The sequence below is a fragment of the Ambystoma mexicanum genome, chromosome 2q, assembly GCF_040938575.1.
Source record: "Ambystoma mexicanum isolate Mex_15411 chromosome 2q, UKY_AmexF1_1, whole genome shotgun sequence".
In the NCBI taxonomy this organism is placed as follows: Eukaryota; Metazoa; Chordata; class Amphibia; order Caudata; family Ambystomatidae; genus Ambystoma; species Ambystoma mexicanum.
The window spans coordinates 233,405,992-233,427,750 of NC_090924.1; the positions used below are offsets into that span (position 1 = coordinate 233,405,992).

At 48.1% G+C, this 21,759-nt stretch overlaps 1 protein-coding gene across 1 annotated transcript in view; it reads left to right on the forward strand.

The window, feature by feature from the left end:
• Positions 1-21,759, forward strand: part of PDPK1 (3-phosphoinositide dependent protein kinase 1) — a 1,145,521-nt gene that overhangs the window by 595,437 nt on the left and 528,325 nt on the right. Inside the window, exons 8-9 of the mRNA XM_069647190.1 lie at positions 19,303-19,371; positions 19,548-19,644. Of these exons, the coding sequence (XP_069503291.1) occupies positions 19,303-19,371; positions 19,548-19,644 (166 nt within the window). The remainder of the gene's footprint in view (positions 1-19,302; positions 19,372-19,547; positions 19,645-21,759) is intronic.

Here is a 21,759-nt window from a genome sequence, read left to right on the forward strand (position 1 = left end):
TGGCAAGTTCCACTCCATGATGCATGATTTAGTTGCACCTGAATTTACCATACATATAAATTGCATGTTTCCTATTTCCCCCTCCTCCAAGTGCTCCTCTTCATGGTGTGCGGTTATTAATAAGATTAGTCATGCGAGTGCGCTCTGTGGGCTATCCTAATAAGAGTAAGTATTTGTCCCGGGGAATGAAAAAGGGCTGCCCCTGTCGTAACTCCTTGGAATGGGGTGCCTGTTCACCCTGCCATCCTGTTACACTGTGTTCCCTCACCCTGCTGTGGTTGTTGCCCACGTTGCCCTTGCCTGTCAGTCCCATAAGGGAACTGATTTTGACCCCCTCGCCCAGATTACTGTTGTCCCATTCCTTGAGGTCCTTGGAATCCCTGCCCTGGAGGTGATGGCCCTTAATTAAATCCCATCCCAGGCCTGTTCCTGCATTCCCTTGCGAAAGGTCCCGATTTCCTGCAATACCCGCAGTGTGATATCCCCAATCCTCCTCCCTGAGGCCCTCTCCACCCAAAGCTTCCTTATCTTGCTCCTCTAAATCCTCCTCTTCCCCTTGGTGCTCCTTCATACTGCCACTGTGGCTTGGGCTACTGCCCCCCCCAGCCCCATTGCGCCTGTCCTCTTTCACCCCATAGTGCCGCAATTGTGGCATTCCCAATTTGTTGAGTGTCTTCTGCTCTTGCCCCCTGAGCCGGTCCCGTCACTGGTGCTTGGACGACAACCTTATTTAGTTTATTTTCCACTAGTTTTGCCTCGTCCGTTTGCCGCTTCTGGGCTGTCTCCCTGTCCCGCTCCTTGATTCTCTTATAATGGTGGACTATTATACTTTGTATCTCTGCCCATCCTTTGGCTTCAATTCCCACAATTTTATCTAGTGCCTTCTGAGCCTCTTTTGGTAATCCCCTCTTTATGATAAAATAGAAAAATTGTACTGTCTCAACTCTCCACATTTCCTGCAACGTCAGAATAAACCTAACTGGGTCCTCATCATCACCCATTGTGCACTCCATTAAAGAATGTAAGTCAGAGGTATCTGGGTGCATCCTTCGTCGGGCATCCCATTAACTTGCCCTTACCTCATTAAAGGCTGCTCCATCATGTTCATTATCTGAAAGACTTACCCCAGAGTATCCCACCCTTGCCCATATGTCCCCAGCCTGGTCCCAAACTATTGCGACGAGTAGACTTTTAAAATCTGCTAGTGCTAAGGCTACCCCTGCTGTTTGTTTTTCAAATTCATAGATCCATTTACTAGCTCCGGCTATAAGCTAGGGGAGAGCTTTAGTCAAATTATTTTTGTCCATTTGAGGCCATGACACATACTGCTTTATCCCTACTCCTTTATGTATGAGGTATCTGCATATCTCTCTTGTTTTCTACTCCTTTTTTCTTCTAATCTTGTACTACCACCATTAAATCTGGTCTATTTCTGGGTCTGTCCCTCCTCACTGCCTCTTGTGACAGGGACGGGTTTCTCAATGTGAAACCAACAGATGTCCACACACTTGTGGAACTCTCCCGTCCCCTGCACACCCTTTCAATTGTAAATACAATCAATATTTGTCAATATAAATTAATGTGGTACAATAATTGTTGAATACATTCTTTATTAACCAATTTCTATAAACCAATTTTTATTAAAAAAAACTATTTAGTATAGTTACAAAGTTTGAAAAATGTCAGTTTTACTGTAGATGAATCCAACAGTATGTTGAATCACACTTAAGTTTGTCACAATATTCCTTGTGGGTAAACAATATATTTCACAATTTCATCACATATGTATAGACCTGTATTAGACCTGTATAGGTCATATGCTGATCTGAAAAATGTCAATGTATAATACTCAACGCTTTTCGGGGCTTAGGTGTCTCCCCTTCTTCAAGAGTTGTTCACCCTCTTTTTCTTTTTTCACCTTATTCACCTATAATACATAATATAGCAATCAAATGTTGTTCTCTAAATTGCTAGTTTCTGTCATGTTTTCTTAGATCACTGTTATAATAATCACCTGGATGTCCAATTCTTTCTGCGTTGTGGATGTTGACTTAAATTTAATTGTGTTCAATTTTGAGCCATAGAGCTATTCGAATTCTCAATTGGTAAGAACCTATAAAAACAATGAAATCAGCTAGTTGTAAAAGGATATGTGTACGTTTTCCTCATAGGGTTTAAAAGAAAGCTTTACCTGTGCATGGCATGACTCTAATTTCAAGGGATACTAAAATGGTTTTACCTTGAAGTCTGTAGTGTTTCACTTGACTCCTTGGTGTGCTCTGGGCAACATAGAATTAGGGACTGGTTTCTCACCACCTCCTCTTCTTGCCCTGCCTCTTCATTATTTCTACCACCTGATCTTCCCTTCAACTTTACCTTGCTTGTTCTACTTCTTGTCCCAGGGCCGTCCATACCCTCCGCCCATCATCTTTTTCAACACAAACGTTTCTTGTTGCCACAGGGTTGAATCTGAACGAACAAAAAATCTCCTGATTTCCAGTCCCCTATTTTAAGCACTGTTGCCCTTATTTCTGGTGATACTGCTTCAGGTTCTTGTAACCTGACTAACCTTTCCTTCAATGCTCTTAACTAATTATTTATCTTGCGGGCCCTCTGGGTACCCCAACGCTACGGGCATAATCTGTGCTTGTGGATGGGTTATATGGAGGCGATAAAGCGCTTGAGTCGCCCACCTCCCCCCCCCCCCCCGTAATCCCCCTAATTGCTAATCCTGATAATCCTGTTGACACTCTCTACCACTGGAGGCTTATAAACTGGGTTCGTATACCCTACTGCAGGTTTAGGCATTACAGGGTATATCCCTTTACATTGAATCTCTTTTATACCTTCCTGGTCTTCCATATCCTGAAATACTTGCCAGAGATCTACAATGTCTTTTCTTTTTTTGGGATTTGTTCCCTTTATATTTTACTGCTAAAAAGATTGCCATTTTTACTAGCATTTTTCTGTTATGGGAGCCCTGCTCTGGCCAGGAGCAGAACCCACCACCCCCGTTCCTAGGTTTCAACTATCCATTGTTTATTTATTGTCACAATAAAGTTGCAGAACCCTATGCATGTGTTTTATTGGAGTTTCTTCCTCCTTAATGTTGCGCGTGTCCCATATACTTCACTTAGACCCTATTGCATGCTTCTTCAGCTTTTTACACAAAAATACAGATCAACCCACTTTTTACCCCACCCCCTTATACTTTTCCCCACTTTGAGTTCACACATACACACACCGCAACTCATCCACCTTCCTTCCTTTTTTACCACAAGACAGTAGGAGAAAATACACAAAAAATAGACTAAAATCCAGGCCCATTCCTTATTCCGAGCCACTACTTTTTCCTCATAGCCTTTGTAATACCATCTATTGCTTCTATCGTCCTTAAATAATAATGCATGGTTCTACTTTCTCAACCTGTTATTGCTGAGGATCCCTTACCTCCCAGTCCTTATAAACTGGTGCTCCCTTTCACCTCAGTCTTTTTATATGCTGAGGTTCCCTTTTCCATTATAAAAGTAGAAAAACAGAAATACGTGACAATTAGAATACATAAAACACCTCTTATCCAATCTACTCCTTAACTCATCACCCGAAATCCTATCCAATCTATACTATCCAATCTATTCCTTATCACCAAAAAGTTGTATTCCTTAATACATCACCAAAAGTCCTTTTCCATCTATTCCATTGACCTCGTACATCATTCCCATCACCATATCGTACATACACCCGCCAGCCTCTTTTCCTTTGCAGATGGGGAGCAGGTGCAAGTGGATCTTAGTCACCTGGCCTAAGCCCCGCCCACCTTCTTAGCCCCGCCTCTTCCTTCCTTTATAACTCGTAGATCGAGGGCCTTTCTCGCCCGGGTGTCCAAAGCAAAGGGCAGACAAAGAAAAGGGCAATTCCTTTTTGGACCTGTTCGGACCAGGAGGATCCAGGGCCCGAACCCCTGCTCACGGGCCATCCCGACCCCTCTGATCTCCCTGTGATGTTCCCTTTTGTCTCCCTTCTCGCACACAGGTGTTGCCTCTTTTGCTTGATTCCTCTACCCTGCTTACCCACCCCCGGCCCCCACCAGCCTACTTTACATTCTGTTTGACCATCACTGTCTTGTGGCCAATGCTGGATTTGACTTTTAAGGACTTCATTTTATTTATTTTTTATTTTTTTGGTGTTTATATAGCGCACAAAGCCCAGAGGCATCTAGGTGCTTTTACTTCAGAATAGGGTTACAAGTAAGTGCAGGAGTAATAAGAGTTGCTCAGTTACAATACAGGTATACATAGGCCTTAAAAGTGCAAAAGATACATACTTTGGATAGCTTGCCTCTTGTTATGGGAAGCTACATCATAGTACATATAGGGACATGGCAGGTACAAGTTAACATACTTTGGAAAGCTTGCCTCTTGTTATGGGGAACTACATCATAGTACATATAGGGACATGGCAGGTAACATACTTTGGAAAGCTCGCCTCTTGTTGATTGATTCACGGTGCGTAACCCTTTCTCATGGTGGCCCTGAATCATGCTGTTCCCATCTTCATCTTGTATACAGACTTGCAACATAGTGTTACTGACTTCTGTAATTGTCTTCTCCACTCTTTTTGACTGCTTACTATCTGTTCTCTCCTCCTCTCCCTTTCTTTCTTTTCCTTTCTCCTCTCCTCCTCCCCTTACTTTCTTCTATGTACTTACTCTATCAGAATTGTCCCTGGACCTAGTATGATAGCAACCTCGTCTGTCTCCTCCCCTCTCTACTTAACCCCCCCCCTCCCTCCAGCACTATCGGAAATGTCGTCGGGCCGAGTACAATAGTCGCTTGTTTTGTTCCTCCCCCCCTTTCTGCACCCCTCTCCCTCACCTTTTGTTTTCTCCGGTTCTACCAGAAATGTCATCAGGCCTAGTACGGTAGTCGCGTGTCTGTTTCCAGTTCCTTCCCACTCTCCCCCTCCCTTCCTTATCCATATGTTAGCTCTTTCACTATCTGGAAAGTCATCAGGCTGAGTATGATAGTTAATTTCACATCCTTACTGTTCATGGCCTATAAGAATATCATTGTATTTTCCCTTGTTCCATCCCTTGCCTTTGAGCGCTTAGAAACACATTGTGTATAGGTGCTATATCATATATGTTCCCATGTTATCACTTGCAAGAGTATACTCACATGGGTGTTGTTCACTCGAGTTTCCTCCGTTTACGAAGCTGTCCTGTCTTTCTGGAGCCATGCCCTGCTTCAGTGAGAGGAGAGCATTTCTTTTAAAATGGTTCCTACTGAAGTCACTCAATATACATGGGTATTTGATTCAGGGGACCGATCACTATAGATGGGCGCAGCTCTTTTCCTGGTGACTTCCCTAGTGCTTTGCAAAGTATGGGGTGAAACTGAGGTCATGTCAAGGAGTCACCACTGAAAAGTAGCCCAATTTACAGCGGTACCTTTAAATATGGGTACCCTTAATCACGCTCACACCAGATTTAGGATAACATTTTATCTGTACAGAAATGAGGATGAGGTACGGGGTGGCAAAGGACTCTGCTCCTCGACCGGCATTCTAAACTTCTTCCGTGGCCAGCTCATCCAGACTGGTGCTAAGCAGGCGCCTTATATAATGTTTGACTTGGTCACTGGATACTGGCGTAGCTCATCCAAAACTGTCCTTACTTTACAAGGGATGCTGCAGTCTTCCTTCTTGCATGGCCGGGTTTCCATTTAGGACAAAACTGCTTGGCATACGGCTGCCTAGGCAAGAATGCATTGTAGCTCCCGTTTACCATATGTTGCTTTAATATAAGCATTTATATATTAACACACCTTCCGCCATACTCTCCACACGTCACTCAATATACTCATATTTTATTTGGTACAGTAATTCCACTTAAAACCTTGTTTTCCATAGTACTCTGTATGTCATGCATTGATGTTTTTAGTCTGCATGGGTTTTTAATGGGCAGGAAACAGCTGCTCAGCCACTTTGTGTGCTCCACCAGAGCTATAAGGGCCCCACGCAATGCCTGTAGTCTATTTTTAGCACGCTTCCATGTGTTAATATCCCTGCAAAAATATTGCGATACAAAAATATCAACATATTTTTGCTGCAATATTGACCCATGGACCCTGCGGGGGACAGTCCCGCAACCCATACATTATTTTAAAATGTGCAGGGGACACCCACGCAATCCCCGCTCCCACAAATTATCCCCCCCAAAAATATCGCCTATGGCGAGACAAACGGCCATATGTACGGCAATATTTTTGTTGGGGATGTTTTGTAGGGATACCTTTTAGCACAGGCTGAATTCCTTTTGGCACAGAGCTCTTTACCGTGCCCTGAGAAAAACAAACGGCAATTTAACATTTTTACAAATGTATTCAGCTAAATAGTTGCACCTTATATTAAATATGAACTACCTTAATTTAGTGCCTGGCTACGCCCGTGTGTGATTATTTTTGCATGAAAAAAGCTTTCACAGTGCTCTAGTGCTTAGAGAATTCTTGCCTAATTGTGAAGCACTTGGTGGGTGCAGGAAGGAGCTAGCCAAGGTGCTAGCTCCTAACCAACATGCAGCGGCTTCTCAGGTGCCTCCAAGAAGTGGTGCGCCTCATGGTAGGTGCCAGAGATTCTTTTCTGGGATCTGCTCTCTGCGGCACCTGATGGTGGTGTGGTGACATCAAGTATCAAATCACTGCCCAGTTTGCCGTTACGGCATTGGGTGCATTGGTGTAACGCTCACCTGATTCCTGTAGAGGCGCCGGTCTTGACTGGGCGTATACCGTATCTTCAAAGGTGATGTGTAACACACGGCTGGCTCTTTGGGCTGGACCTCTGTGCACTGTATGTCTGCCTCGAAGGGTAAGATGTCTGCAGATAGAAAATATGGGATTAAGGAACTGGGTTATTGAATGTCTCTCTCTTCTTCCCTTTCTCTTCTCCTGTAGAACCCCAAAGGTTAACGCTCTCACCTTAGGTAAGTGAACGCCGTGCTCTCCATCTGCCTCGGGGCAGGGTGCTGTAACCAGTTTCTTCACTGGATAAGGGGAGCAGGCCTCTTGACTTCAGAGGACTGCTGTCTGTCGTTTACTGCACGAACGGTAAGTTTCGAGTAATTCTAATGTCTTTAAAGTCTTTAGTAATGATGTTTCTTGTTTTGCAGGGTTCCGGCGATGGCGGATGACGGGCTGAAGTGAGTTGAAGATGGAGCCCGTGTGATGAATAGAAGCGCCTGGAAGCACGTAAGTAAGCGCTTGTTGCCTGCTTCACGATGCGCTCTAACTGTCTTTTTATTTTGCAGGTACAAGTTCAGAGCGGCTGCAGGGTGCCGGAATACCCACTGGGTTAGATGTGGAAAGGAGTAATGGCACGTGAGTATTAAAGTTCCCCAATGTCTTTAAACGCACCTTGTTTTGTCTTTCAGATGCGGGATGCAGCGCCGAAGGCCTCCGGAGCGTGCAAAGAGTTGGTAAGCTTTTGTCTTTCAGATGCCGGAATGCAGTGTGAAGACCTCCGGAGCGCACGAAGAGTAGGTAAGCCTTTGTCTTTCAGATGCCGGAATGCAGCGCGAGGCGTTGGTGACAGCCGATGGACCAGGTAAGTGAAGAGCTGTCACTGAAGACCGTAATGCTAACCTGTTCTTTCTTGTCTTTATAGGTGTTGCTGAAGACTGGATTCAGGATGGTAAGCCTTTTTCCTTAGGCCCAGGATCATATGCAGAAGACACGATGAGCGTTCTGCTGCAGAGGATGCAGAATAACGCAAAGCAAGATTCATCCATCGGGTGTGGTTTAAATAGCCTCCTGTAGTGCTTAGGTGTCTCCTTCCACAGCCACGCCTAGGTGAGAAAAGAGTTCCTGCTTTCCAGAAGAGTTCCAGTGTTCTGAATCTAGGGAGTGGCTCCTGCCCCACCCAACAGGAAAAGTAGTTCCAAACAGAAGAGAATCAGAGGATCAACTGGCAGGCAAGTAAGCAGCATGGTCTGCTGCAGGTAAGTCCACCCAAGCATTATGAGCCCGGCGCTTCCAGCGCTGGGACTGGGCATATTTATGAGCCTGGTGCCACTGGCGCCAGGACTGGGTCCAAAAGGTCCCAATTGGGACTGGTTGGCACTCGGAACCTGGGTTATGGATCTGCTTCCAAGGGAGTTGGGAAAACCCTGACCTTTTGGAAGCAGAGATCATGACAATTGGAGGTCCGTCCCTCTACAGTTTCTTCTAGGAAGAGAAGGGCTGACCGCGAAGGCCATCGAGAGACAGTGTTCATCTGAGCAAGGGCTGGGTGGGATAATGATCACCGTAATAGTGCGGATGGCACAGGAGAATCTGCTTGCTAAAATCGGACCTAAGGAAAAGATCTGCAGTCATGGGAACTGAAAAAGAGGTGGGCCATGAGTGGCAAATTTGAAGACTGCTTTAAGAGGTGTCATACAGTGTGCAAGATTTATGCAGAGTTCCACCAGTTGCCTTCAAGGGGGGGTCAGAAACTCGCCCTTGGGACTCTGCCTTTTGTGTGGTGACATTTTGGATTGGACGGAGAAAGCCACTCAGGTCATTGATGGAGCTGGTTCCAAATGTGTTGTCGTTTTTTAGGGAAATCTCCCTGCAGGCCAGGGAAATGTAGCAAGGTTAATGTGATCTGAGGCCGGTATAAGATTCTTGTGAGTGTGTGTGAAGAGTGGTTGATTGTGGTTCTGACGTGGTCTGTTAGTTGGGAGTTAGCTGAAATAAGTAAAAGTAAAATGTTTCTTGCATGTTTTATGTAACTTTTATCTCTATAGGACTACCAGAATGTGAATTTAAGGATACAGCACAGACTTGTTAAGAGCGGGGTGGTCCTTCATTTACTGTGTTCCTTCATGTCCTTACTGCCGGATGTGTGGCGAGGTTCTATGTTTGTGTGTTGTGTGTAGGCCCACCGGATGGCCTACCGAATCACCAGGTGGGTTGAGGCAGCTTTTGAAATGTCTTGTGTGGTAGAGTAGTGCTGGCCATTTTTGACCCACCCTGCCTAATAGCTTCCTCATGGGTGTTGGACACCCTGCACTTTGAGGGGGGTGGGGCGGGGGGGGAATGAGTTCTGTGCCTGTTCCAATTGTGGTCTATGGAGTTAGATAAATGTTGTTGAGAGTTTTCAGTATAGAGGTGTCGTACATCTCAAAGGTTTGTTTTGAAGGGATTGGGTCCTCCGACGTATTCCATATCTATGACAGGTAATGTCCACAGCTGTGCTGCTTCGGAAAATCTTCGGCGTCTGCGTCCTGCATCGATGACGTCGATGCGCCGTCCCCGAGGACCTCCTCCGACGGCCGACGTCACCCGTTGTGATAAGTAGGACGCACGACGCCCATAGCCTCAGTTCCTTTTTTTCCGCGAACGTGTTTGCTTCGTGAATCTCGGTACGCCTTGACTCGTTGGAGTTTGCTGTTTTCTATATCTCGGTTCGTTGAATCTGTTCGGTTTGTTGTGAAGACCTGTTCGTGGCGATGTCTTTCTCATCTTCGACCCCGCGTCCGGGCTTCAAGAACTGCGGGGACTGTGGGTCCAAGATGTCGGTCACTGACTCGCACGACGGCTGCCTCTGGTGCCTCGGGGAGGCCCACGATACGGACGACTGTCGACTGCTGTCGCTCACTGCAAAGGCCTTGCGGGAACGTAAGAAGAAGCTGTCGGTAGGCAGTGTGTCTAAGCCCCGGAGGTCGAGGTCTGCGGGGCTTTCGACAGATGACTCGAGGGGGTACTCTCCGCGACATCGTCGGAAGTCCGGTGGGTCTCCTTCCAGGAGTCGGTCTCGCCACTCCTCCACCTCTTCTAGGCATTCCAGGAAGCTCTGGCATAGGTCGCCTTCCCCGTCCTCTTCCGAGGACTCCGCCCGTCGGCGTGTCGCTTATCCCTCCATGCAGGCGACACCGGAGGAATGGGCTTCCTTTGGGAAGCAGATGCTAGCGATTCTGGAATCGCAGGGCACCGGTCCGTCCGCGCCTCCGAGTGGGGTCGGTCGGCACCGGTCGAGAGACACCACCAGTACGCCTTCGGGCTCGGGTGGTCGGCACGGCTCGCGGGAGAGGTCCCGCTCGGACAAGGGTAGCCGTTCTCGCCATGCCCGTTCCAGGTCCCGGTCCTCGACACGCTCGAGACCGCGTGATCCTGTGCCGTCTTCGAAGAAGACGTCGACGCCTGTGGCGCCGAGGTCGTCGACGATTTCTCTCGAGGCTCCGCCTCCGAGGGGGTCGTCGACGCCGTCTGCGACTAGGTTGTCGAGAGACACGCTCAGAGCTCCGGCTTTGAGGACTGTGTCGATTCCACAGATGCTGGAGACGTTGCAGCTGACGTCGACGCCGATTCGCTCAATGTCGACGCCATTTCTGTCGACGCCTTTTCTGTCGACGCAGGCGCCGACTCGTTCGGCGCCCTCGACGCCTTTTCTGTCAGCGCCGGCGCCGACTCGTTCGGCGCCCTAGACGCCTTTCGGGGCGGTGGTGTCGGAGGGGCCCTGTGGCACAGGGTTTGCCCCTAGAAAGGCTATGACTAAGGTCCGGCACTGCTTTGGTCCGCAGAGGTCTTCCTCTCCCCGCCTGGAGTACATTTCAGAGGGTGATGAAGGTCCTGATGGCGGCCTGGTTCCGGTTCCAGATGACCTTATCTCGGGCCATAGCCAGTTTGATGACCTGAGGCAGTCGCTGCATGATGCCAGTGGCCTGGACACCTCTCCGGAGGTGGAGTTTTGTCGGCCGGAGCCTGGCACCCATGCCGATTCGTCTTATCTGCGCCTTCGGTCTCGGGTTACCGAGTATTTGGGTTGGTCGGCTCCCCAGGGGGAGTTCGTTCAGGATGATCTCACGGACATCCTTGATCTCGGGCCACCCACTGACCCGGTTTTGCCTTTTCATATGGCTCTGCAGAGAAGGGTGGCGGCGGCCTGGACTGCTCCGGAGAGTCTCCCGGCAGTGGGCAAGTCTTTGTCCAGAAAATACCGCCCAGCCAGTAGCGACCCCTGCTACTTGTCTAAGCACCCCACGCCGGAGAGTTTGGTGGTGCAGGCGGCTACGGCCCCGGCAAATCAGGCGTCGTATCCTACATCCCTCCGGGTAGGGACGATAAACGTTTTGACGGCTGGGTGAAGAAAGTGTTTTCTTCGGGGGGTATGGCGCTTCAGACAGCCAACTCCATATGTGCCTTGTCTCGTTTCACACACACTCTGTGGAACTGTGTTGCTTTAGCGGCTGATCATATTCCCGAAGGGGACAAACGGGATGGTTTCCTTGCTATGGTTCAGGATGGCAAGGATGCCAAGTGTGAGGCCGTTCAGTCGGGTTTGGACTTGGCGGATTGTGTCAGCCGGTCCAAGGCAGCGAGCACTGTAATGCACAGGTTTGCGTGGTTGCGGAAGTCTGGGTTCGCTCCTGATTTGCAGTCCCGGCTCCTCAACATGCCCTTTGACGGTGAACACCTTTTTGGCAGCAAGGCTGACGAGAGCCTTGAGAGGTTGCAGACCTCCAAAGCTGCAGCGAAGTCGTTGGGCGCTGCAGTTCGCCAACCTCCGGCTTTTTGTCCTAGGGGACAGCAATGGAGGGGAGGTTCCTTTCGCTATTACTCGTCCTTCAGTAAAGCGAGGGGAGCTAGCAGTCAAAGAGGCCATCGTAAGAGTGCCAGAGGTGGAAACAAAGGTACTCGAGGTGCCAAGGCCACTCGGGCAGTTGCCTCTTTGCCCTCAGGCAACGCCGCAGCCGCTACCACTCAGTCATGAGGCCAGGTCCCATGGTTCGCCAGTTGGGGGAAGGCTGGCGCAGCATCTTGTGGAGTGGCAAGCCATTGCTTCGGATGTGTGGGTTCTGGAGATCATAACCCACGGCTACTGTCTTCCTTTTTGGCAGAGGCCTCACGACAATCCACGAGGGAGCCTCTCTTTGAAGAGTCCGGATCCGCTCCTTGCGCAGGAAATTCAAGCCCTGCTGGAGAAAGGCGCCATAGAACTGGTGCTTGTAGCGGAGAGGAACAAGGGATGGTATTCTCCTTATTTTTTGATTTCGAAGAAAGACGGGGGATTGAGACCCATCATGGACTTGCGCAGTTTGAACAAACTCCTCAGGAAGGACAAGTTCAAGATGGTGACTCTTTCTCAAGTCCTCCATGCCCTTCAACTTCAGGACTGGTTGGTGTCTCTCGACCTCAAGGATGCTAACTTCCATGTGCCGATCCATCCCAAGCACAAGAAGTACCTGAGGTTCGTCGTTGGCGACTCGCACTTTCAGTTTTGGGTCCTGCCGTTCGGATTGACCTCCGCCCTGAGGGTTTTCACCAAGCTCATGGTGGTGGTGGCAGCGCATCTCAGGAAAGAGGGGGGGGGGGGGGAATTCGCGTCTACCCCTACCTGGACGATTGGTTGATCAGGGCGAGCTCTCCCGAGCAAGTCCTGGATCACCTGTCAGTCACCTGCCACTCCCTTCACAGGCTGGGCTTCTCCCTCAATTTAAAAGTCCCATTTGACACCAACTCAGCGGCTCCAGTACATCGGAGCAGTGCTCAACACGTCCCTGGGGCAGTGTTTTCCTCCTCATGTGAGGGCTCTTCACATTCAGCAGATGGTGCACAAGTTTCAGCTTGCCCAGAATCTCCCAGTGTCCGAATTCTTGAGACTGCTCGGCCTCATGGCATCCTGCATTCTTTTGGTGCCAGAGGCTCGTCTGCGGATGAGATCTTTGCCGTGGGCATTCAAGCTCCAGTCGTCTCAGTCCTCCGGCAGCCTGTCGGACCCTGTTCAGGTGCCGCCCTCGGTAGCCCGGGACCTTCTGTGGTGGGCCGTCAAGGGCAATCTGATGAAGGGGGCCCCATTTTGGCTGCCCTGGCCGGAGGTGACGATCGTGACGGACACATCCCTCACGGGATGGGGAGCTCATGCCAACGAGTTGACAGTCAGCGGTCGTTGGTCTCCGTCGGAGTCCAGACTCCATATCAATCTGTTGGAGCTGAGGGCCGTCAGGCTAGCCCTGAAGGCTTTTCTGCCGACTGTGCGCGGAAAGAGTGTCCTGATTCTAACAGACAACACGGTGGCCATGCACTACCTCAACAAAAAGGAGGTGGCAGGGTCACTTCCGCTGTGCAGGGAGGTGATGCAGCTCGAATTCTGGGCCATCCAGCAGGAAGTTTCGATCTCGGACACTCTGAGCAGGCAGAGCTCGATCTCTCACGAGTGGGAGCTGGCTCAGGAGATTCTCCTGGAGATCTTCGCCCTTTGGGGGACCCCTCAAGTGGATCTCTTCGCCTCCAGTGTCAACCGGAAGTGCGAAAGGTTTTGCTCGCGGGAATTTCCTCCAAATGGAGCCTTAGGAGACGCGTTCGTGGTGGAGTGATCATTCCCACTGCTGTACGCGTTTCCTCCAGTCCCCATCATCCTGCAAGTGCTGCGGAGGTTACGGAGGTTCAGTTCCCGGATGATCCTCATTGCTTCGGCGTGGGCCCGGAGGACGTGGTACCCGGACCTTCTAGACTTGTCCATCTGCCCTCTACGTCGTCTTCCCTACCAAGACGATCTGCTCTCGCGGGAGGGGATTCAGGTTCACCATCCAGAGGTCAGATCCCCCAATCTTCACGCTTGGCTTCTGAAAGGTTGAGGTATAAGGATTGGGACCTCCCTGAAGACGTGATGGAGGTGTTGCTTTCGGCCAGGCGGCCGGCATCAAAGTCTCTGTACCGTTGCCGTTGGAGAAAGTTCTGCGACTGGTGCAGAGTTCAGTATGTGGATCCTTTTGAATGTGACATTCCCATGGTTCCGTCTTTTTTGCTTTCTTTGGCCCACAGGGGCTTGCAAGTGGGGACCATTAACGGTTACCTGGCTGCGCTGTCCATATTTAAGCGCTCGTCTGAAGAGTGTTCCTATTTTAAGATTCCTTTAATTTCGCAGTTTTTGAAAGGGCTCATTAATGTGTTCCCACCGTCACCTTTTTTGGTACCAGGTTGGGATTTGAACCTTGTTCTTAAGTTTCTTATGGGTGCTCCGTTTGAGCCTTTACATTCTTGCCCTTTGAGGCTGCTGACTCTGAAAACTGTGTTTTTGGTTGCGGTTACTTCCGCTCGCAGAGTGAGTGAGTTACAGGCACTTTCAGTTAAGCCACCCTTCACTGTGTTTCAGAAGGACAGGGTTGTCCTTCGAGTTCGTCCTTCTTTTCTTCCGAAGGTGGTTTCGGACTTTCATTTGAGCCAGAAGGTTGTTCTTCCAGCGTTCTATCCTCCTCCGCATCCTGGTAAGGAAGAGGAGAGGCTCCATAGGCTTGATCCTCGGAGAGCATTGAGCTTTTATATTTCGCGCATGTCCCGGGTCAGAGTGGACGATCAACTTTTCATTGGTTACGCTGGAAAGCGTTTGGGACAAGCTGTGACGAAACAGACTTTGTCTCGTTGGATTATTTTAGCTATCTCCGAGTGTTACCGCTTGGCGGGTAAGGACCCTCCGGCTGGCTTGCTGGCCCATTCTAACAGAGGAGTGGCTGCGTCTACTGCCCTGCAGAGGGGAGTTCCTATTCGTCACATCTGTGATGCAGCCACCTAGGCTTCAGTACATACTTTTGTACGTCACTATTCCCTTGATTCCATCAGAGGGCAAGATCTGGCCTTTGGCAAGGCAGTTCTCTATTCCGCAATTTGATTGGGCATGTTAAATTTGTATTCTAAATTCTTTCCCACCTCCTTGCTTGGTACTGCTTTGGGAGTCTGTCATAGATATGGAATATGTCGGAGGACCCAATCCCCTCGAAGAACAAGTTACTTTCTTCCCTGGTAACGTTCTTTCGATGGGATGGTCCAACGACGTATTCCATATCGCTCCCTCCCTGCCTTCCCCGCTGCAGAATTTCTTTTGCGATTGCAGTCTGCGTTCCGCAAGGCCTTGTGTGTCTGACTGGCAGAAAACTGGTGGCACACGTTCTGGGGAAAAAACTATAACTGAGGCTATGGGCGTCGTGCGTCCTACTTATCACATCGGGTGACGTCGGCCGTCGGAGGAGGTCCTCTGGGACGGCGCATCAACGTCATCGACGCAGGACACAGACGCCGAAGATTTTCCGAAGCAGCACAGCTGTGGACATTACCCGTCATAGATATGGAATAAGTCGTCGGACCATCCCATAGAAAGAACATTACCAGGTAAGAAAGTAACTTGTTCTTTCACTGGAGTTGGAACCCACACTCGCATCTTTTGCCACATGTTGCATTGTGCTTTGACATTGTGTGTAGGGAGGACCCCAGGACCCTTTGTGGGAGTGTCGCTCCCACACCTTGGAAGGTGGTGGTCTCGACCAACGTGGTGGTGTTGTGATTTGGGTGCTCCTTGTTGGGGAAATTGGGGGTGCATTTTCGGGCGCCATCCAGTTTTGATGGAGTAGTGTTTTTCTGCTGAGCAGCCACAGTGGTGGTTGGCTGAGATGTGTAGTCTGCAATTGTATCGAGTGCGTGGGACTGATGCCCTGTGCGAGTTCCTGCTGTGTGGCCAACAGTGTTGGATGCTGATGTGGTGTTGGGTTGTGTTGCCCCAGCATTTGGTAGGATGGTGAGGGGATGTGTTGGAGTGGGAGTTTTCCTGTGTTCTGAGCAAGTGACTGCATAAGTGGGCCGTCCTGGGCTACGTGGAGACGTTGGTTGGTTTTTTGGTATTTGTTAGGAAAGATTTCTCTTTACTGCACATTTCCTTCCATTCTAATGGACCCCCAAACATTTTTTTTTTTGATCCTGGCCTTTTCTTTTTACAGTACAGTGAATGTTGGGCGAGATTGTATGTAGTTACCCTGTGGGAGACTACACCAGCCTTGCCCTCTTGGCAATAGGGAACCCAGCCTTTGGTATAGGTCTGTACTACACAAGTTGGTAGACTGATTGAGCAGCCAGACTAATCTCAAAAGGAGTCTGTGAGCTGTAGAGGTGTAACATAGAGATTCACAGTGACACGTTTTCAAAGAACACTTATACTCCAGGTTTCTTATTAAAATAATTATTTATTAATTTAACAGTCCGTTTTAAAATAAGCCTTCTTTAGAAAGGGCAGTGTGCAACAATAAAATACACTTCAAAAATACACTCCTTCAGTTTCAGTTAAGTAGATAACCTTTTGCGATGTCACACACACTTCCTTCACCCTGAGGTGACTTCAAATACGAGGACACTCTGAACATTGATATATCACTTTAACACTTAAATGCAATACTGAGATGGTGGAAAAAGGAAAAGGTTGGGGAAGGAAAAAGGTTAACAAGTTCTCTGAACAGGTAAGTATTTTAAAATGCCCCAATGAAGTGTAGGTTAACCCTTTCCCAGCTATATAAGAACTTATGTATGACTTTTTGGAGGGACAGATAAACACAAAGTCAGAGGGTAAGAAGAGTCTGCAGGGAGCCAGGACAGTCAATGTCAATTTAACAAAGTCTAGGGGAGCTGAGACACTTCTTGAAGATAGCACAAAAGTCTTGCACAATGTTATATAGAGTTTGTAGCAGAGAATCACTGTTGGGCCACAAGCTGGGTGGCTTGTGAAAAGCAAAGATGCAAGCAACTCTGCCAAGGGCAGCAAATGCAAGTCTCCAGTGAGAGCAAGCAAGCTACACACAACAGTCTCAAGAAAAGGGTCCAGCCGGCTTCTGTTCCTGTTATAGTCCTGCAGATCCTGTGTTCCTGGTCCTCAGTCGTGGGGACAAGAGGGAGGACGTCTGGGGACGCCTGCACTGCGGTTTCAAGGTCGGCGGCAGCAATGGGCTTAGTCCAGATCAGCGGCACTTCACGGTTTCCGCAACCGGCATATAGCACTGCTGCGGTTCTTGGACACCTTGTGGGCTCTGCTTCTGCTTCTGTCGTCCAACACTCTGTTGAGGTGGCTCAGGCTTGGGACACCCTGTTTCGGGAGGGTCCTCAGTATCTTCCTGGAGCTCGGATCCGGCCTAAAGACGATGCACTCGTTCCTAGTGTTCCTTTCCCCTGGCACTTGTTTCAAGCAGCAGCGAAGACGTAACGCCAGCAGGGAGAGGGGTTCCAGTCAAGTTCGTCTTGGGGTCAGTTGCTCCCACCAACCCAAGGGAAGAAGGTGTGTGTCTTTTCCGGGCTTCTCTAGTAGATACGAAAATTTGAGCTTCAGCTCTGCAGCAGGGCTTCACCAGAGAAAACCAGCGGTCCAGGAGGGTGCAGCAAGCTTCTCTTCCAGTTTCTTCTTCGGTTCCTTCGTCCAGTGGTCGACTCTTTCTTCCTTGCAAAAGATCTTGCCTTTTATGCAGTTTTCTCACATTCATTCGCAGGTTACCTGTCCCTCACAAAGCAGGTTGGCTGTCCTCCAAGGACAGCCAGCCAATCACCTTTGGGTGCATTCCTGCAACCAAGGAGACTAAGCACAGGGAGTTTTGGGAACCTCCCTCTCTTCCTGCCCTGCCAGAAACGCTGCAGCCAAAGGCAGGCTTCACCTGTGAATCTCACCAAAGGCAAATCGAACAAAGGGCCCAAACCTGGTTTGGAGCGCAGAGTAAAACCCAAGAAGGACCTCACAAACAAGAAATGGCGATAAAAGAAGACCGGGGCCATTTTGACAAAATGGACACCCATTAGTGCAATACTGCAGCTGAGGATTCAGCCTGCGGTAAAAACGCACAATGGTAGGAAAATTAAACCCCTGCCACCAGCCATTAACTGTAGTGAGGGTAACATACATTCTTTTACATGAGAAGGCAGACAAAGGGAATACTAAGTAACCCCTCGCCCCACAGCACTCCAGGTAAAATGGTATGTGCTGGGTCTACAAAGAGATAAAGGGAAGTATAGTCAGTTTCACTTCACTACTCTTGTAAACAGTAGTTTATCCAAAGGAAGGTATTTAAACCTTAACAGAAATCCAAAGGACTTCTCTGACACTGCACTGAAGGTGCTGTGTGTTATATTACCGAAAGGGGATGCCTATGGAGTTTCAGACTCCAAAACCAAAAGAAACAGAGTCCAAATCAAATAAAAAAAACTTGAGAGCGTGAGAAAAGAGTCTCAATCCAGAATCAAAATTTAAAGTCCTAAAGTCCAGCAAAAGAGCTGGGGGTCTCCAAGTTAGAAGGGAATTAGCACAGTAATGAGAATTCTCCCTAACACTGAAGCCTTAAAACTGTCTTTTGCTCATCTGTCATGGGGAAACTGACATGTCCTTCAGGCTGTCAGTACTGGGAAACATTTTTATTCTTAGTCTTTTTACTTAGTTAATACTTTTACTAACTTGTTTTTGCTTGTGGTAACTTTTTTTCATTGAAAAATGCAGTACACTTTTGGTTTTGCCCTCAGAGGATTTTTGGTTACTCTAGGTGTGCTAAATGGACAAGCTGGTGGCAGCAGTGATTTTTTTAAACCATTTTTTGGTGCTTTTAAGTTTAGCCTCACTGCGTTTACTGCCTTTGGCTACTAACTGTGGCTAGTGACCAAACATGGCCATGCCAAAAGGTTATTTGCTTGTCCTTTGGCCATCTCGTCTCTTACCCGCCTTCTTGGCCTGTGAGGCCAGGAAAATCCTTTTATGGAATTCCAGTGCCTGGGAAAGACACTTTTGGCAGGCTACTGGAGGACTGTGTGTTTGTGGGCAGGATGTGAGCTGGAACTGTATGGTCCCAATCCACAAACTCGTTTCAGAGTTTCTGCCAGTGGTCCTTATTGGACCAATGCTGGGGTGTGTGTGGGCCTAGTTCTGCTATTGGTTAGTGCGAGTTTCTGCTCTTACCTTTCTTTTGGGATAAGAAGAGGACCCCTGCAACCACTCTAGAGAGATCCTGGAGAAACCTGAAGGAGCCAAGACTCCTATTCAGCTGTAAGAACGTTACCAGGAGTAAGTATCTAGTTTTTGTATATCGCGCTTCCTTAGAGATCCTCTCTACATCAAAAGCGTTTTTGCAATACACCTTAGGATGGAATGATGTGTTGTATGATGTGATGCTGATTTTTCAATTATAGTAAATGCAGACATGAGATTGCATGGTAGCATACAGCCACATCGGTCATTCTACATATGGATTTGATGTTTTACTTATACACATTGTATACGTTCAATGGAAACTTAAAAAACTTTTTTAAAATGAAAAATGCTCCTATGCCATTCAGATCTTCTTGGTGTAAATCATGGATCTGTAAACTTTTGTTGGGATTTTTTGGACTGCAACTTCCATGATCCCTCACCATTGACTGTGCTTGCTAGGGCCGATGGGTGTTGTTGCCCAAAACATCTGGAGGGCCAAAGGTTGCAGACCCATGATGTAAATTAATGTAATGTTTGTTTCCTAATGCAAATGTTTTCTTTCTTTTGAAGTTCTGACCTCTGGGCCCTTGGATGCATCATATACCAACTTGTAGCAGGTTTACCACCTTTCAGAGCTGGGTAAGAATATTTATGGGGTACATTCTTAAGTTTCAACAAGAACATAGGATAAATTGTCACCAAAAAGAACATATATATTTGTTTTTGGTACTAATATTTTGTAATTCCTGTGTTTCTGCATGTTTTGTTACCACCTTGTTTTTTGTAAAATATGATGTACCCACTTTCTCTTTCAGAAATGAGTATCTTATATTTCAAAAGATTATAAAGTTGGAATATGGTTTTCCTGAAAAATTCTTTCCCAAGGCAAAAGATCTAGTCGAGAAACTTCTGGTAACTATAGTTCCTTTCAGCTATACATTTGCTTGTTTTCAATAACTTTACAATTTGTTGTGATGAAGTGAATCATTACACCCAGTTCCTGTAATGTTGTGGAAACTACTTGTTTATCTGGGGGTTGGTGAGGACTGGGTAGTGGTTGGGAATATTGGAATCGTTACGATTTTAAGATGAAAATAATACATGATCTGTTGATCTATCAATATGGCCTACAAAGAATACCTCTTTTTGCACATTTCTCTGCTGTCACGCAGGCTTGGGAGCCCGGGTGGAGCTCTCTCCAGGAAACTGTGGTTGCTGTACCCACCAACGCAAAAAGATAGACCCAGCAGGCTGAAATGACAATACAACTTGGTACACCTCCAGGGCAGGAGTTCTATGAGAGAAAAAGGATGAGACAAAGGACATGGACCTCAAATTACCTAGAGAAGTAGAACTCCTGATGATCGAGGTCCAAAACAGGAATCATGATGCGAGAAAGCCATTTCGTTGTATGCCGTGCCCTTAAGTATAAGCTGCGGACATAAAGAGAACATAGATGCAGAATTGTGGATTAGAGGAAATGACGCTCTAGGGTAGCGATAGTCCACGTCATTTCCACTGATGGTGGATAGTGCTTATGGAATTATGAAGTCAGTTTACGGCCTTATCAGGGGGAACGGAGCCTCCAGGGATGGAGGTAGGTTCTCTGGTAATAATCAGGATACCTAAATGAGGTTGCGGTTGATCGCTGAGCCGAGTTCCTAACAGTGTATGCCCCTCTAAAACTTCCTCCAGCCAGGGAATACCTAACCGATAAAGGGCGAGGCTTCAAAGGAAACTTGCTATGATGTTCTGCAACAATGGGCGGTGGGGGCATATGTCTTAACAGGTACCGAAGATCTTTCTCCGGCCCAATAACCTTTCCAGTGAACCAGATATTCAAGGAATGGCCCTGAAAACGAGAGTCAACTATTCTTTGGATTTCGTGCTTTTCTTGGGGTCCTATGGCCGGGAGTGCTGGACATTTTTCTAGGTGCGCTAGTGACTGTACAGGTTTCTAGAGGAAATGTGGAATACCAGGTGTATCTTGCAGTGTGCGCATAGTTTTACTTTCATGGCAACAGGGTTAATGGCACATGATATCGTGATGGGTCCGATGTACTGGGGCTTTGAGTTTTTACTCCTGATGCTAGTGGGGATTAACCACACATAATCATTAGTGTGGTATTCCTGCAGCTGGGTGCCTTTTTGGTCTTCTTCACCTGTTTGGAGGTGTCTTTGGCTGGTGCGAAGCCCATTGGTGATCTTTCATACATATTCTTTGGCGGAAGGGACTTTACTTTCCATCTGGCAGGTGTTCGGAAAGATTTCTCTTTTGGCAAACTTTCCCGCCATAGTTCTATGGAGCACCAAACATTTTACTTTTGGCCTGACAGTTTACAGGGAAGTTGAGCCTTAAGCGTGACTCCCCAGGTCTTTTGCTCATTTTATGTTACGTTGATTTATACTGTGCACCGCTACCACCCGAGAGCAGTCTCCAGGCGCTCATGTTAATGTTAAAGGACATATTTACTGCGCACTATCACCAACGTAGTGGCCCTCTGGCGGCTCTGAAAGAGAGAGGGATGGTGAGTTGGTGGGAGGAGGCTGGAAAAGTGCAAGAGTGCAGTGATGTGCTGTTGGCGGCCCCAGCCCGGTGGGTGCGTTGGCTGGGCCTGGGGTGCGAATCTGTGTGTTTTTTGTTTTGTTGTTGCAGTCTAGTGAAGTTTGTGCGGTTTGTTGTGCTGCAGGTTTGTGGTTGTCTGGTTTGGAGTTTGAGAGGTGTATGCAGAGGAGTACATTGTTAGTAGAATTGGTAAGTTGGCATCTCTATCCTGAATTGAAGAGTTGGGCTTGCGTAATATCTCCAGCTGGGTTGCGTGGGCACCCTGTGCCACTGGTTAGGTCTGGGCCCGTTCTGCATTCGAGGCCCTTTTTTCACATCTCGCTGCCACCTCCACCAGCCTCCCCAACAACCCCACATGTTCCTCACTCCAACTTATATGGCCAGTGCACCTGCCAGTTTCCATCCCTGAGTTAGTGTGGCGATTGGTAGTATCTTGACAGTTCCACAAGCCAGTGGTACCT